Below are 15,077 nucleotides of genomic sequence, written 5' to 3'. Positions count from 1 at the left end.
TATTCTAAGAGTGAGTTTCTGCTAAAGTACTGAGTTGGATGGGACAATTTTGGATTCTACATTTATAAGAGGAAAAACTAAAACGACATTGAACCTAAATAATGTACCTCTAATACTAACTACAACTAAATTGCAATTAGAAATTTTTGTAGCGGCTATGTGTTCTGTCAGTGTTGTTAATGAAGTGCTATCTCTGTTGCATCTCTGTAGGTCAGAGTTCGGTTGTCGGCTCTCCGGTATTGGTGCCCTTCTCTCGCTGGAGCTCAGAGCCGAGTCTGACTCACTGTAGTCCGGATTCATGCCCTCACTCCAGCCCCTCCACAGCCCAGTCGTCAGCATTATCCGCGCTCCCGCATCACACGCCCTCTTCGTTTCCAGACCGCCCTGTTCCCGTCCCCCTGCGCCGGAGCGAGTCAGTGGGCCGCAGAAACCTGCTCCGCCACCCCAACCCACTGCCGCCCCTACTGGCCAACCGAGACTCTGACTACGAACTGGAGCCGCCCGACAGGGGGCGCAAGAGAGCCATCGACAACCAGTACATGTTCTTCTGACAGAGACAGAGGTTGAAAAAGAACAAAAGAAGTAACAGAGGAAAAATGCTCCAGAATTCCCAGCCAGACGGAGAGCATCCGGCAGCCAAACGGAGAAAGGAGTTGGAGTCGTGCGAGATTGCGCACGAGACTCAGGGTTGAGGCACCTGTGCGTGAACGATACTGCCGGACACCTGCCAGCTGTCTACCGTGTGAATGTATTATACAGATGTGTCACTATCAAATCGGTGTGTGTTGTAGAATAGCTCCGAGGAGTTGTTGGATGGGAACGTTTCGCGATGGCTGGTCAGTAAGTGTAACAAACCAAAAGTGGAGTCAAACATGTCCGTGTCTACACTGGAAGCGGACATCGCGACAACTTGAGGCCGTCTACACTGGATACATTCATAATCAGCTGCAATCTCAAGGCTAGACTTTAGTAATCGACGATTGCTAAAATGACAATTCAGTTTGTCGATCAGACAAAAAAAGTCGTTATTTTCAAACAAAATACTTTATAAAATTGATTTTGCATGTGATTTAATTTGATAACTAATTTTACGTTCATATTCTTACAACTGCATATGAAGAATTCATTTGCAAAAACATGATTGCATAATAAAAAAACATGATTTTAGAAAATTTAACAAAACAGTTATCTGTTTTTGCAAATAAACTCTTCATATGCTTATAGGACAGTAGAATTAACAAAATTATCCCAAATAGAATTTGATTTTGCATATGATTAACTATATAATTAATTTTACATATGCTCATATTCCTACAACTGCATGTGCATATGGTCAGAAAACAAAAATGTTTTAAGTAAGCTTCAGCAATTGAGAAAAATAACAAAATAATCAGACAGGAAAAAAAAAAATTATTTTTAATACAAAATTACAAAATTAATTTTTAATGTGAATAATTTTATATTTGATATGTTAGTATTCCTACAACTGCATAGATATATGGATAGAAATTATGTCAGACCAGAAACATCATGAGCTGGCTTTGATATAAGGGTCAGAAGTTATTTAAACCTGTAAAGAATACATTTTATAACAAATATATTTTTTTTATTAATCACTTCATTTTCAATGTGTCTTGAGTGGAGAAATGGGGTGTCCACATCAGGGGCTCACGGTGTAGACTGCTCCGGAGTCATTTAGTTTTGTCGCAGGTGTCTGGTGTAAATACGGTGGTAAACATCCAAAAGATTCGAATCGTTTTCAGTCTGGTTGCACACACACACACACACACATTCAAATTGTTTATTTCATGTTCAGTTGTAGTAATACACAGGTTTCTTTGTTTTGCTATGTAAAAACCACAGTTTTATGTCAACACAGCGAGTATTGTCATCTTGGATTCTAGAGGTTTACAATTTCATCTGACCAAAGAGTAAAATTAACCAAACCAGACCAGCAGTACGATTTGTTTTATGCCTCAATTATCATATTTTATAATGAATTAGTTTTACCCTGTGAATTCATTCTTTCTGTCTGCTTTAAATATTTTAACCTGTTTCACGGCTTCATTAGCTGTGGAAATACTACTTTTAAACTAACAGCAACCAAATCTGACACCATAAATAGTTGATTTTAAGCTAATTTATCCATTGTTTAATTTATCCAACTCTTTTTGAATCATTGTGAATGTCTATATTTGTGGCTTAACACTACCACAATAATCAAATCTGTATACCCAACTTTTTCTCATTCATACATAATTTGGCAAATCTCACATTTCACCCTTAAGTCAAAAGAAAAAATAGAATTAAAATAATGCGTAATTATTCAAATATATATATATTTTTTTTCCAAAAATTAATTTAGGACCATAAATTTGTTTCAGTATTCATGATTATTTCCATGTTTCAATATTACTATACAGTAATTTATTTTTTTTAATTTGCAAAAATTTGAATATATTTATATATATGTATATATACACACACACACACATACACAGTGGGTACGGAAAGTATTCATACCCCCTTAATTTTTCACTCTGTTATATTGCAGCCATTTGCTAAAATCATTTAAGTTATTTTTTTTTCTTCATTAATGTACACAAACACCCCATATTGAAAGAAAAACACAGAATTGTTGACATTTTTGCACATTTATTAAAAAAGAAAAACTTAAATATCACATGGTCCTAAGTATTCAGACCCTTTGCTCAGTATTTAGTAGAAGCACCCTTGATCTAATTCAGCCATGAGTCTTTTTGGGAAAGAAGCAACAAGTTTTTCACACCTGGATTTTGGGATCCTCTGCCATTCCTCCTCACAGATCCTCTCCAGTTCTGTCAGGTTGGATGGTAAGCGTTGGTGGACAGCCATTTTCAGGTCTCTCCAGAGGTGCTCAGTTGGGTTTAATTCAGGGCTCTGGCTGAGCCATTCAAGAACAGTCAAGGAGTTGTGGTGAAGCCACTCCTTCATTATTTTAGCTGTGTGCTTAGGGTCATTGTCTTGTTGGAAAGTGAACCTTCGGCCCAGTCTGAGGTCCTGAGCACTCTGGAGAAGGTTTTTGTCCACATTCATCTTTCCCTCGATTGTAACCAGTCGTCCCGTCCCTGCAGCTGAAAAACACCCCCACAGCATGATGCTGCCACCACCATGCTTCACTGATGGGACTGTACTGGATAGGTGATAAGCAGTGCCTGGTTTTCTCCACACATACCGCTTAGAATTAAAGCCAAAATTTTTTATCTTGGTTTCATCAGACCAGAGAGTCCTTCAGGTGTTTTTTAGCAAACTCCATTGGGGCTTTCATGTGTCTTGCACTGAGGAGAGGCTTCCATCGGGCCACTCTGCCACAAAGCCCCGACTGTTGGAGGGCTGAAGTTATGGTTGACTTTCTACAACGTTCTCCCATCACCCGACTGCATCTCTGGAGCTCAGCCACAGTGATCTTCGGGTTCTTCTTTACCTCTCTCAACAAGGCTCTTCTCTCCTGATAGCTCAGTTTGGCCGGATGGCCAGCTCTAGGAAGGGGTCTGGTCATCCCAAACGTCTTCCATTTAAGGATTATGGAGGCCACTGTGCTCTTAGGAACCTTAAGTGCAGCAGAAATGTTTTTGTAACCTTGGCCAGATCTGTGCCTTGCCACAATTCTGTCTCTGAGCTTTTCAGGCAGTTCTTTTGACCTCATGATTCTCATTTGTTCTGACATTCACTGTGTGTGAGCTGTAAGGTCTTATATAGACAGGTATGTGGCTCTCCTAATAAAGTCCAGTCAGTATAATCAAACACAGCTGGACTCAAATGAAGATGTAGAACCATCTCAAGGATGATCAGAAGAAATGGACAGCACCTGAGATAAATATATGAGTGTCACAGCAAAGGGTCTGAATACTTAGGACCATGCGATATTTTAGTTTTTCTTTTTTTAATAAATCTGCAAAAATGTCAACAAATCTGTGTTTTTCTGTCAATATTGGTTGCTGTGTGTACATTGAGGAAAAAAAATTAACTTAAATGATTTTAGCAAATGGCTGCAATATAACAAAGAGTGAAAAATTTAAGGGCATCTGAATACTTTCCGTACCCATTGTATATATATTATTATTATTTTTATTTTTTTATTTTTTTTTTTTTATGGTCGGAGAGAATTACATGAAGGATTACAATGCTAAATAAATAATAATGGTCCTAAAATAGGCTTCATTCAGTATAATATTTATTTTTTTCTTCTGGTTGTGGGGTGACAGGTTTTGTGAGTTTCAATTAATGATCCAAAGCAAGAAAGCTTGATATACTTTCTCCTTCTCTTCTGCTTTGCTGCAGAATCCGGTCTGTGCTACAATACGTTCTGTTCTTGCTCTTCAGATCTTTATCAGCCATTTCTTCTTCGTTTTTCTAACAAGCCTCGATACCACAAAGAACCGTTTCATAATCCTCTATGTGGCAAGGAGCAGGCGACCACATTCTACACTCTACACAAATATCTATATTTTTTTAACATGATATGAAAGTGTGAACTGTACCTGTGTATCACTACCTCACATTGCATTGTGGACTGTTTTTTTTAATGATTGGACGGTATTTGAGAGCAGCATTGAGCAGATGGAGTTAGACCATTGGTTTTCTTAATTACTTGTGTCGTTGACGTGCACGTCCACTAATAAGTGATGTTCAATCAGCAAAGTGTTGTTTAAATGACTGCTGCTTTGCAAATGACCCAGAATGTCTTTTTGTAATTATAAAACACTTGTTTTATGCAAATACAGTACGTTGTTTCTAACATGATTTGTAATATGTACAGATTAAATTTCATAAGTCTGACTCGATCAGAAAAAAAAACTAAAACAATATAAAACCGCTGCATTGTCTGGTAATGAATTTCTTCCTCCACACGGGTCATGTTGACACAGTGCATCTCAAAGTCATTTGTGTTGTTATATAGCGACTGAAATGGGAAGATCTGATCCTGGAGCAGTGTGGTGCACGTTGAGATGCTTTGTACATACATGCTCCGAACTGCACCACTTTGCTTTAGAGTCGCATCTGAGGTCCCTCAAAGTTCAGCTGATGAATGTATGTCTTCTCTTTCTATACTGTTGTTATTATGAGACGTATAAGAGCACTGTAAACCCCTGGGCTTCACCCTCAGCTAGTTTAACCATTCCATCACAGCTTTCTGATCAAACTTTCTAGTTACTTTCCATGTAGCAGTATGCATATTAAATTATATCGACTGTATTTTTGATCTTTTTTTTTTTTTAAGAAAAAAATAAAGTTAATGTTTCAATCCACTAAGTATTTTTGCTTTTTTATAATGAGTTCACTCTGTGATGATGAGAAAAAAATAGAATAATTATTGTTTTACGCAGATTCAGATTGCTCTAGACACTAAATTAATTGTTAAATAAGGTCATTTAATTTTGGAGCCATAAAACAATATTTTGCAATAAAGCCTTTTCTTAAATGAGTGTATTAATCAATTGTGTTGATTAATATATTAATTTATTATTCAACAATTATATATAACTGTATTTTGCATAGAAGTAAGAAAATAACATCATCAATTTCAGGACCATAAATATTAGTCATAATATCTTTCATGATTCCCTGTTTTACAGTTACTTTAATGAGTCATTCTTTCACATTATTAGTCTGTAATGCAATATTAGGATATATTCATGGCAGTACACAAGATACTCTACAATTTAAATCTTGTATGATTTTTGGACTAGTATTAGGGAGAATAATGCTAATATTTAACACTCTAAGTGACTAAAATATTGATGTATGATATCGATAAATTGTTTAATACAGTATATGCTATAGCCTATTGTTTTTAATCACTTATGCTTGTAGGCGATTATATTAATTTTTAATTCAAACCTTATTAAATGTCAGTGTACTATGGTACTGTTTGATAACAACACTTCAAATGGTACAATGGTACTTTACCATGGCATATTTAAAGTAAAAAATAATAAATATAGGCACAGTGTTTTTCTATAATGGTTTAGTCTGTTTTTATACAGTCTATGGGTATAGTACCAAAAGGAATGTTTCTGGGTGTGGGACCATGTAACGTTACTGTGGTATTACCATATAAAAACTATCATGATACATGCATTTCCGTAGGCTATCACCGTCTGATGACATCACTTGTACATAACAGTATTTGAGACATATTTACTAGTCTAAACATTTGACGTAGACTTTGATGGACGACGACCTGCCAAAACAGCAGAGTTTGAAAGCAACTCGTGAGTCGTGTGTGTGTGTGTGTGTGTGTGTGTGTCGTCAGCAGCTTGCGGAAATACCGCTGAGAGAGAGCAGGTCGACCGGAACCAGTACTCGAGATGTTTTCATCTTAGAAAAAGAGAGTTTAAATCCAAATTAACGCTCTGTTATCTTGTCACACCACTAGCTGAGTTAGTGCACTTGTTCTCCATCCGGTGCCGGTTCCGGTTAATAGGCGCAACAGAAAAAGAGGGACAAAATGTCCCTGCTCCAGTCAGCGCTCGATTTCCTGGCCGGGCCCGGCGGATCCGGTGCCGCCAGCCGGGATCAGAACGACTTCGTCGGTCAAGTGGTGGAGCTCGGAGACCTGAAGCTCCGGATCAAACGAGTCATCGCGGAAGGTAAAAGATTAATTCAGAATAGCACCAGGCTAGTCATGCTAACCTCTGCTTAAGACACTGACATGTATTTTATTCAAAACAGCTCTTCATTTTGACTGCAAAATATCCGTAATGTTTTCTTAGTCACAAATATTAACATTAGGTTTATTGTATATGTATATAATTGTTATAATATAGATGACAATGGGCTTAAACTAGCTGGCTAAATTGTTAGCAAGTCACTTGCAAGTCGCTCTGATACACCTGACATGAACTCATTTTATATTTCAGATGATAATATGTATGTTCTTGAGGCATTCAGATGTATGCAACTTATTTTTTATATTATGTCACTAGCACAACCATATGAATAGTCACGTTAATATAGTTAATATTCATATTCCGTAAGTTCATTTGTATTTGTATAAGTTCAGTTTTAACTGAATATATACTGCTAATATATATATATATATATATGCACCTGTGTACAGACTGTATTCATACATCAAGGTAATTACATGGTACAAAAACATTTATTTTTATTCTTTTAGTGGTTTCATTCTTTTATAAAATATGATGTCACATTTATGGCAGTCTGTTTTCGCCATGGGACAAAAATGTAAATAGTGATTTAAAAATTATGACTTTGTTTAAATTCTGAGTTCATATCTCAGAATTTTCACCCCCCCCCCCCCCCCCCCCCCACGAATAGTTTACTTATTGCATTATTATTTCCACCTCAAAATAAAACAATTGTGTGACACTCATGCGGAAAAAGTCTGAATTGCAAGATAAAAAAAGTTGTGAATCATTTTTTTATTTCTTTATTTCATGGCAGAAATGTGCTTCTGTAAATATTAATACTAATTGTTACTGTAAATTGCCATAATTTGAATATAGCACACACTAGTACTGTAGCAGGTTACAGTAGTATTGAAACTGTATCAATACTACTCTTCAGTGTCACATCATCCTTCAGAGATCATTCTAATATGCTGATTTGCTGCTCAAGAAACATTTCTTATTATCCGTGTTGATAACAGTTGTGCTGTTTAATACTTTAGTGGAAACCAGAATTTTCTAATGAATTGGATAAAGTTTAAAAGAACAGCGTTGTTTTTGACATGGAAATCTTTTGTAACATTCTAAATGACTTTACTGTCATTATTCATCAGTTTAATGCATCCTTTCTAAATAAAGTGCAAATAGCTCTACTGCTTATGTGGTGTATATTCATATTTGAATTATTTATTATCTGTCAAAGTGGGGTGTTTTGGTCAGATCTATTGAAATCTGTTGAAACTGAAAGTGCTCATTCTGTATAACTCCAGTCCTTCACTTTGCTAAGGTGTGTTGACAACTACAGGAAACAGAGGGCATTCTGGGTGAACAGGAATGATTTGCATGGTGTTGGTGAGGCATATTGGTTAGAGATCTGGGCTGATAAGCAAAAAGTTGGAAGTTTGAACTCTGAACTGATGATCCATGAACAATCAATCACAGGTTCCTGGATCAGACATGGTATTTTATTTTTTAATTCCTTGCATCACAATGACATTTCTGGACTGTAATGTTGGTCATTATTACTGGAAATTGTGTCCAGAAAAGTCTTTCACTTGAACAGAACAGTCCAGATTTGAATCTTTGAATCAGTATGCTTGATATTTACCTCAGGTCTCTTGCTGTTCCTGTTTCACTTTGTTTTGGACTGTTCCTTGGAAATCGGTGGTGTGTGTGAATGTCAGCACAGTGTAATGTAAAACTGGAAAGCTCTTTTTGATTCCTGCAGCCTGACTCGGCCCTCCGCTGGTATTCATTTACCCGCTGCCATGGTTACAGGCCGTTTTGGTCACTTGAGGGTTGTTTCACAAGTGTCCATAAATACCTGTCTGGCATTGACACTTTTGTTCATGTGAAGACATGCACACCTGACACGGTCAGCATCTGTTCATGGAGCCATACAATCAGTAATGTAATGTAATTCTATTCAACATTTTGTAGTGGATCAACAAAATGCTTGGGTGATATGAAATAGTCATTCTTAGTTTTATAAATAAATCCCTATTTCCTTCCTTTATAAATTTTCCTTTTTATGCATGAAGCATATTTCGCACATCAGTGCATGGTATTCCAAAGAAAATTGTTTGTGTCAGTCTATATATATATATATATATATATATATTATATGCATGTGTATATATACAGTACAGACCAAAAGTTTGGACACACCTTCTCATTCAAAGAGTTTTCTTTATTTTCATGACTATGAAAATTGTAGATTTACACTGAAGGCTTTAAAACTATGAATTAACACATGTGGAATTATATATGGAATTATATACATAACAAAAAAGTGTGAAACAACTGAAAACATGTCATATTCTAGGTTCTTCAAAGTAGCCACCTTTTGCTTTGCACACTCTTGGCATTCTCTTGATGAGCTTCAATATAACCCCATATATAATTTTTTAAATTTTTATTTCAGTCTGAACATCTGTGAACTAAAATATTTACTTGAAGTATGCTCTGAGATTTTCACTTTATATTTCAATAATTTAATGTCACATTCACATATTCACAGTTCTCTAATGGCCGTTAACGATTGCATGACATCCAGGGAAACTCAAATAAAAGGAAAATAAAATATTAATAAGTTTTAATTATTAAAATTTTTGGTTAATAGCTCATGTTAACAGCTTGCCAAATAGCTTTTGACAAATAGTCACACTTTTCTATTTTTTACTTATTCACACTTTTCATTTCTTGATTCAGCATTTTCTGCTGATAAATGGAAATAAATAGTAGAAAATTGCAATATTCCACTTTATTCCACTGCTATTTTACTGTTTTTATTATTAGTTGTAGTCTTAAGATGAAGATGATTACACCTGTAGCTGGTTGCATACAATCTTTAAGACTGGTCCTGACTTTTCTTAGTCAGTAGTGTAAACAGAATGATTTCATTTGAATCTGAAAAGACTAATTAGCTCTTGGCTAATTGCTAGTTGGTCAGGCTAGTTCTTACCACAGAGTTTCTAACGAACTGGCTCCTGTTCTTTTTAGTTCCTTTTTTTTCAGCCACATAACATCAATTAGCTGTGTGTTTTTAAATCCATTTGTAGTATTTTCTCCACAGCACTTACTCTTGATGATAAAATGTTGTGCAATAGGTTATTTGCTGAGATCAGTGATTCATTAACTTTGTGTAGTGTGTCATAGCTGCAGACGTAATGAGTTCAGTCACTCGGATTCGTTGAGTAATGACTGCTGAGGGCAGACGTTTCTTTCTGTGTGTATGTTACTCGTCTTCTCTAGAAGACTGACTCATTCGTGTTGTGTTTAAAGAGAATTTTATAATGCCGGAAAGGATGTGAATTACTCACACTCGTGTGCCACTCAGAAAACTCTTTCTTCCCTTTATAAAAGACTGATTTCAGACTAGTCTACATATATTTTCGGAAATGAGTCTGTCTCATTTCCTGTTGGTGCCACAGTCCTAAGTCAGCAAAACTGAATCTGCCAAAATCCTGATTCAGATTGGTGCCATCACTAAACCTAAAATAAACCTAACATGATAATAAAATATGTTTTCTCTCTCATAGGTGGCTTTGCATTTGTGTATGAAGCCCAGGATTTAGGTAGCAGTAAGGACTATGCGCTCAAGGTATGATGATGTCGTCATCACACATAAACATTCATATTGTTATACTGACTGCTATTATACATTATGTTCTAATGGGTTAGTTATGCTCTGCATAGAAATGAATTAATTAATGTCATTATAAAGAGCAATATTTACACCCCTGAAGTTTTTTTTTTACTCTTTCTTAGGGCATTTTTAATAAAATAAAATATATCAAAGATTACATAACATTACATAACATATATACAGAAAATGAGGAAATTCACTTTAGAAGCATTTATTTGTGCCCATAATTTAGGTATTTGAGGCATTTTTGTCACTTTCTTTGGTAGTTTTCCTGTGCTTTGCTAAAGAGTCACAACAACAATTCAAAAAAGATCTGAAATTTGTGTTTATTTGTATGTTTGTGTGCAGAGACTTCTCTCCAATGAAGAGGAGAAGAACAAAGCCATCGTTCAGGAAGTCTGTTTCATGGTAATAATTAAAAATGTTTTATTTTCACAATTGCTATCTCTCACATCCATAGAGCAGCATTTCTCTGTCACCAGTTTGTAAAACATATAGGAATATTACCCAGTTAAAGGAAAAAAAAAACATTTCTAAAAGCTATAGAAAGGTTAACCTGCTTCTCCACGTGCTCCGTGTAGAAAAAGCTGTCTGGTCACCCCAATATTGTACAGTTCTGCTCCGCTGCGTCCATCAGTAAGGAAGAGTCGGACACGGGCCAGGCTGAGTTCCTCATCCTCACAGAGCTGTGTAGAGGTACGTAAACTCCATTCCCACTGTGTTACAAAATGATGGAGAAAACTCTTTATTTTGATAGTCCACTTTAGACATTCTACTAACTAGAAGTAACTTTGCAACTACTTGTCTACTATTTCTCAGAGTAGACTGTTAGGTTAGGTTTAGTGTTAGTAGAATAAGTTGACACATACAGTACTTGCAAAGTTTCTCATAGACAGTATGTTGTGGACCCATCAAAATAAAGTATTAGATGATATTAAGCAGACAGTAAGCTAATACTGCTAGCTGACATGTAGCTGCAAAGTTACATACTGTTAGTAGAATGTCTAAAGTGGACTGTCAAAATAAAGTGTTACCCCCTTCTTAAATGCAAATGTAATTATAATTTATTCAAATTCAGGTCACATTTTAAAGTATTGTTATTTTCAGTTATTGGACAATAGAATTTAATTTATGTGTCTTAAAAAAATATTTGTTGGGTCTTTTATAGGCCATTATTAATTCACCGCTTTAATCATATAATTATGTTTCTATTCCCAGTTTGTTGTTGAAACGGTGACTGTAATAGCTGGTTTTTACGGCAAATAAATGTAAAACTACACTGAATAATGAAGACCGCAGGTTAAGTAAAAATAAAATGAATATGTAATATAGTGAATATATTTAGCAAAAGGGTCCACTGGTACAGAGAAGAGCTCATTAAAAATCACAGTTTTCACCGTTGCTGAAATTTGGTGCATCACTAATAAATATAAAAATTGCAACATTTTTAATGTTGCACTTTATTTTACAGTGCGTGCCCTTGTACTTGTAGTGTTTTTACCTTAGAAAGCACTGATAATGTAAGGTAACTAACTAGGTTAGGGTTAAGTTTAGGGGTGGGTTCAAGTTGAGTACCTGTTATTGTAAATACAATAAGAAGTACAAAGTGTGTACGGTGAACAGGGCCGTAAAATAAAGCGCTATCAAAATTGTAATTGCACTGTAATCCCTGTAACACACATTAGCACACTTCGTTACTGGGTGATCATTGAAACTCTGGTCTTGATAAAAGCCAAAACCGCTTTTTCTAAAAGCGAAAGGGAAGCTCTTGACTGACTTTACACATTCCACTCTCTCCTTCTGACTTTCTGGCACTGGCGTGGGTTTCCTGTGTTCACATTGACCTCCGCCCTCCTTTCCTGCAGGCCAGCTGGTGGATTTTGTGAAGAAGGTGGAGCAGAGAGGACCCATGTCATGTGACACAGTGCTGAAGATCTTTTACCAGTCATGTCGTGCTGTGCAGCACATGCACAAACAGTCTCCACCAGTCATCCACCGCGACCTGAAGGTGAGGCCCACAGGCTAAATCCTGCAATGATGCTTTATTTACAGAACATCAAAGTAAGATATGAACAAAGAATATTGAAAACATTTCACCCCAAAATCAAAAGAAAAAAGAATTCAGAGAGAAATTGAAGCACTTTTAATTTAATTTAATAAACACATTTTCATGGCCTTTATTTAAATTCTTAATTTTAATTTTTATTATTATTATTATCAAGAGTTATATAATAATACTTATTTATTATATTTTATATTTAATTTTATTTTCATATATTTTAGTTACTTTTTCATTTAAGAACCGGTTGCATCGGTTTTCGGATCAACAGTACACTGAATCGAGAACCGTTTCTGTCGGACGCGTCCGATTCGAGAACCGAGGAGCTGATGATACTGCGCATGCGTAGATTGATTCTGAACTGATTCTGTGCTAATGTTATGATCTCTGTCCACTGGAACGCAATCGCTTTTAATTTAAAACAGGTTATTGAAAACAATTACTTATCAAACAGATGGAATTATAAAGGCTTGCCTCTAATAAAAGCCTGCTTCAAATAAAAGCCTGTTACCTTCTGCAGTTCAGGTAAATAAAAGCCCCGCCTTTTATTTGAGGAATTACGTTATATATGTGTGTGTCTCATTTGATCTGTGCCAAATGATTAAGTACATTATTCAATAACATTTCTTCTTCTTTAGATTGAGAATTTACTGATCAGTCATCAGGGCACTATAAAGCTGTGTGACTTTGGCAGCGCCACCACCGTGGCACATTACCCAGACTACAGCTGGTCTGCTCACAAGAGATCTATGGTGGAAGACGAGGTAAAACATGCAACAAATAATTTTCTCCAAGCATTCCATCTAGCTTTATGCTACAAAAATATTAATACCAGGTGAATGTCACTTTGACATCACTTACTGTCCTCTGATTGGTTCGTTTTGCTGTAGTTTTGGTAGTGATTCATGGATTGTCACAATAATTGAGAGAAATATTTTGCGGTGATTGTATTAAAATCTCTGGCTATTTCCCGTGGAAGCATTCCCTGATTTAATTGTTTTGTTGATTAAATTAGTTTGTTTGGTTTCTGGTCGTCTTAAATCAGTTATTGCTAGTAAATTGAAAACCCACGCAATCCACAAAGCCTGCCATTTCTCTGCACATGGGATGTTTGTTTGTGTTTATTCAATGCATTTTGGTTAGCAGCTAATTCTATTGAAGAACCGTTTTTAGCATTTTACAATCTTCTAGCAAAGCCTATAGTAAAGTTTTTATACTTTTAATCTTCTTAAATATTAACAGTTTGAAAATATTGATTAAAAACTAGATGTTTGGAATAGTATGTTTTTTGTTTTGTTTTTTATCATGACTTCCACACAAATATTAAGAAGCCCAGTTGTTAATAAGAAATGTTTCTTGCGCGACAAATCAACATTTTGATTGAACATTGAATAATTTCTGAAGGATCATGTGACACTGAAGACTGAAGTAATGGTGCTGAAATTCATCTTCTTTCAAAACGTTTGAAATATCAAACAGCAGTGTAAATTGTTGAGCATGCTTTAATCATCAATTATTATAATACATGCATGCAATCTTTTAACATGAAGACCCATTAAATTACAAATCATTTCCGTTTTCTTTTTCTTTTTTTGTTGTTGTTTCTCTCTTTATCTCTTAGATTACTAGAAACACGACTCCAGCATACAGGACACCAGAGATGATTGACCTCTATTCCAACTACCCAATAAATGAGAAACAAGACATATGGGTGAGTTAGATTAGTTAGGACTTTTTACACATTATCTGTGCTAATATTTGGAAGAATTTGGAAAGATATGGAAATTTATTTTAGAGACGAAGCAAGTTGATGCGAAATTTTAATGAAAGCTTACGAAGCCAAGCTTTTTTGTCCAAGCCATGTGAAGAAGGCACTTAATTTTTACATAGCACCTGGTGAGGGTACAGTGTAACAGGTTTTTCCTCTTGTGCTTGCTGTGGTTTTTAAAGAGTCTTGGTTTGTTCTCTAGGCTCTGGGCTGCATCCTGTACCTGCTCTGTTTTAAGCAGCACCCGTTTGAAGAGGGAGCCAAACTCCAGATAGTAAACGGCAAATACAGCATTCCTCAGAATGACACCAAGTACACAGTCTTTCACCAGCTCACCCGTAAGTGTCCTGTAGGAACTTCACTACATTCCCTCTCACCAAAAAATCTCGTCTTTTGTTTGTTGTGCATTTGCTGGTTGTCAAAAGTCTTGTGTGTTTGTTTCAGGATCGATGTTGAAAATCAACCCAGATGAGCGCCTCACAATCAATGAGCTTATTAGCCAACTGCAGGAGATCGCTGCAGCAAGGAACGTCAACCCAAAATCACCCATTACTGAGGTACAACGTCTCTCATATCATTGCAATAACCTATTTTCTAAATCTTAAAAAAAAATATATATATATATATATACACACACACACATTTTTATTAAAAAAAAATTTAATGTACATAATCCACAAACATGGCTGATGATAGATTTTGTAACTGGCACTAGGTGGAGTGCTGTTAATTTAAAATAATATATTTTGAAGATGAATTAATCAGTATTTATTCAAATATATATAAATGCATTCACACACAGACAGACACATATATATATATATATGCACACATGTATATGTATATATATATATATATATATATATATATATATATATATATATGCACACATGTATGTTATACAGTATATATGCCTTGCATGAGAATACA

General features: G+C 35.6%; 2 protein-coding genes across 2 annotated transcripts in view; both read left to right on the top strand.

The window, feature by feature from the left end:
• Positions 1-1,015, top strand: part of sh2b3 (SH2B adaptor protein 3) — a 34,255-nt gene extending 33,240 nt beyond the window's left edge. The window contains exon 8 of the mRNA XM_059549534.1: positions 211-1,015. Within this exon, the coding sequence (XP_059405517.1) occupies positions 211-551 (341 nt within the window). The 3' untranslated portion in view covers positions 552-1,015. The remainder of the gene's footprint in view (positions 1-210) is intronic.
• A 5,279-nt stretch (positions 1,016-6,294) lies between these two features.
• Positions 6,295-15,077, top strand: part of LOC132140665 (cyclin-G-associated kinase-like) — a 35,756-nt gene continuing 26,973 nt past the window's right edge. The window contains exons 1-9 of the mRNA XM_059549533.1: positions 6,295-6,632; positions 10,214-10,275; positions 10,669-10,728; positions 10,902-11,016; positions 12,186-12,328; positions 13,018-13,143; positions 14,001-14,090; positions 14,350-14,485; positions 14,592-14,704. Coding sequence (XP_059405516.1) covers positions 6,491-6,632; positions 10,214-10,275; positions 10,669-10,728; positions 10,902-11,016; positions 12,186-12,328; positions 13,018-13,143; positions 14,001-14,090; positions 14,350-14,485; positions 14,592-14,704 — 987 coding nt within the window. The 5' untranslated portion in view covers positions 6,295-6,490. The remainder of the gene's footprint in view (positions 6,633-10,213; positions 10,276-10,668; positions 10,729-10,901; positions 11,017-12,185; positions 12,329-13,017; positions 13,144-14,000; positions 14,091-14,349; positions 14,486-14,591; positions 14,705-15,077) is intronic.

This window comes from Carassius carassius, chromosome 5, assembly GCF_963082965.1.
Source record: "Carassius carassius chromosome 5, fCarCar2.1, whole genome shotgun sequence".
Classification (NCBI taxonomy): domain Eukaryota; kingdom Metazoa; phylum Chordata; class Actinopteri; order Cypriniformes; family Cyprinidae; genus Carassius; species Carassius carassius.
The sequence above is the reverse complement of the archived record's forward strand: the minus strand, read 5'-3'. Positions and strand labels throughout refer to the sequence as shown.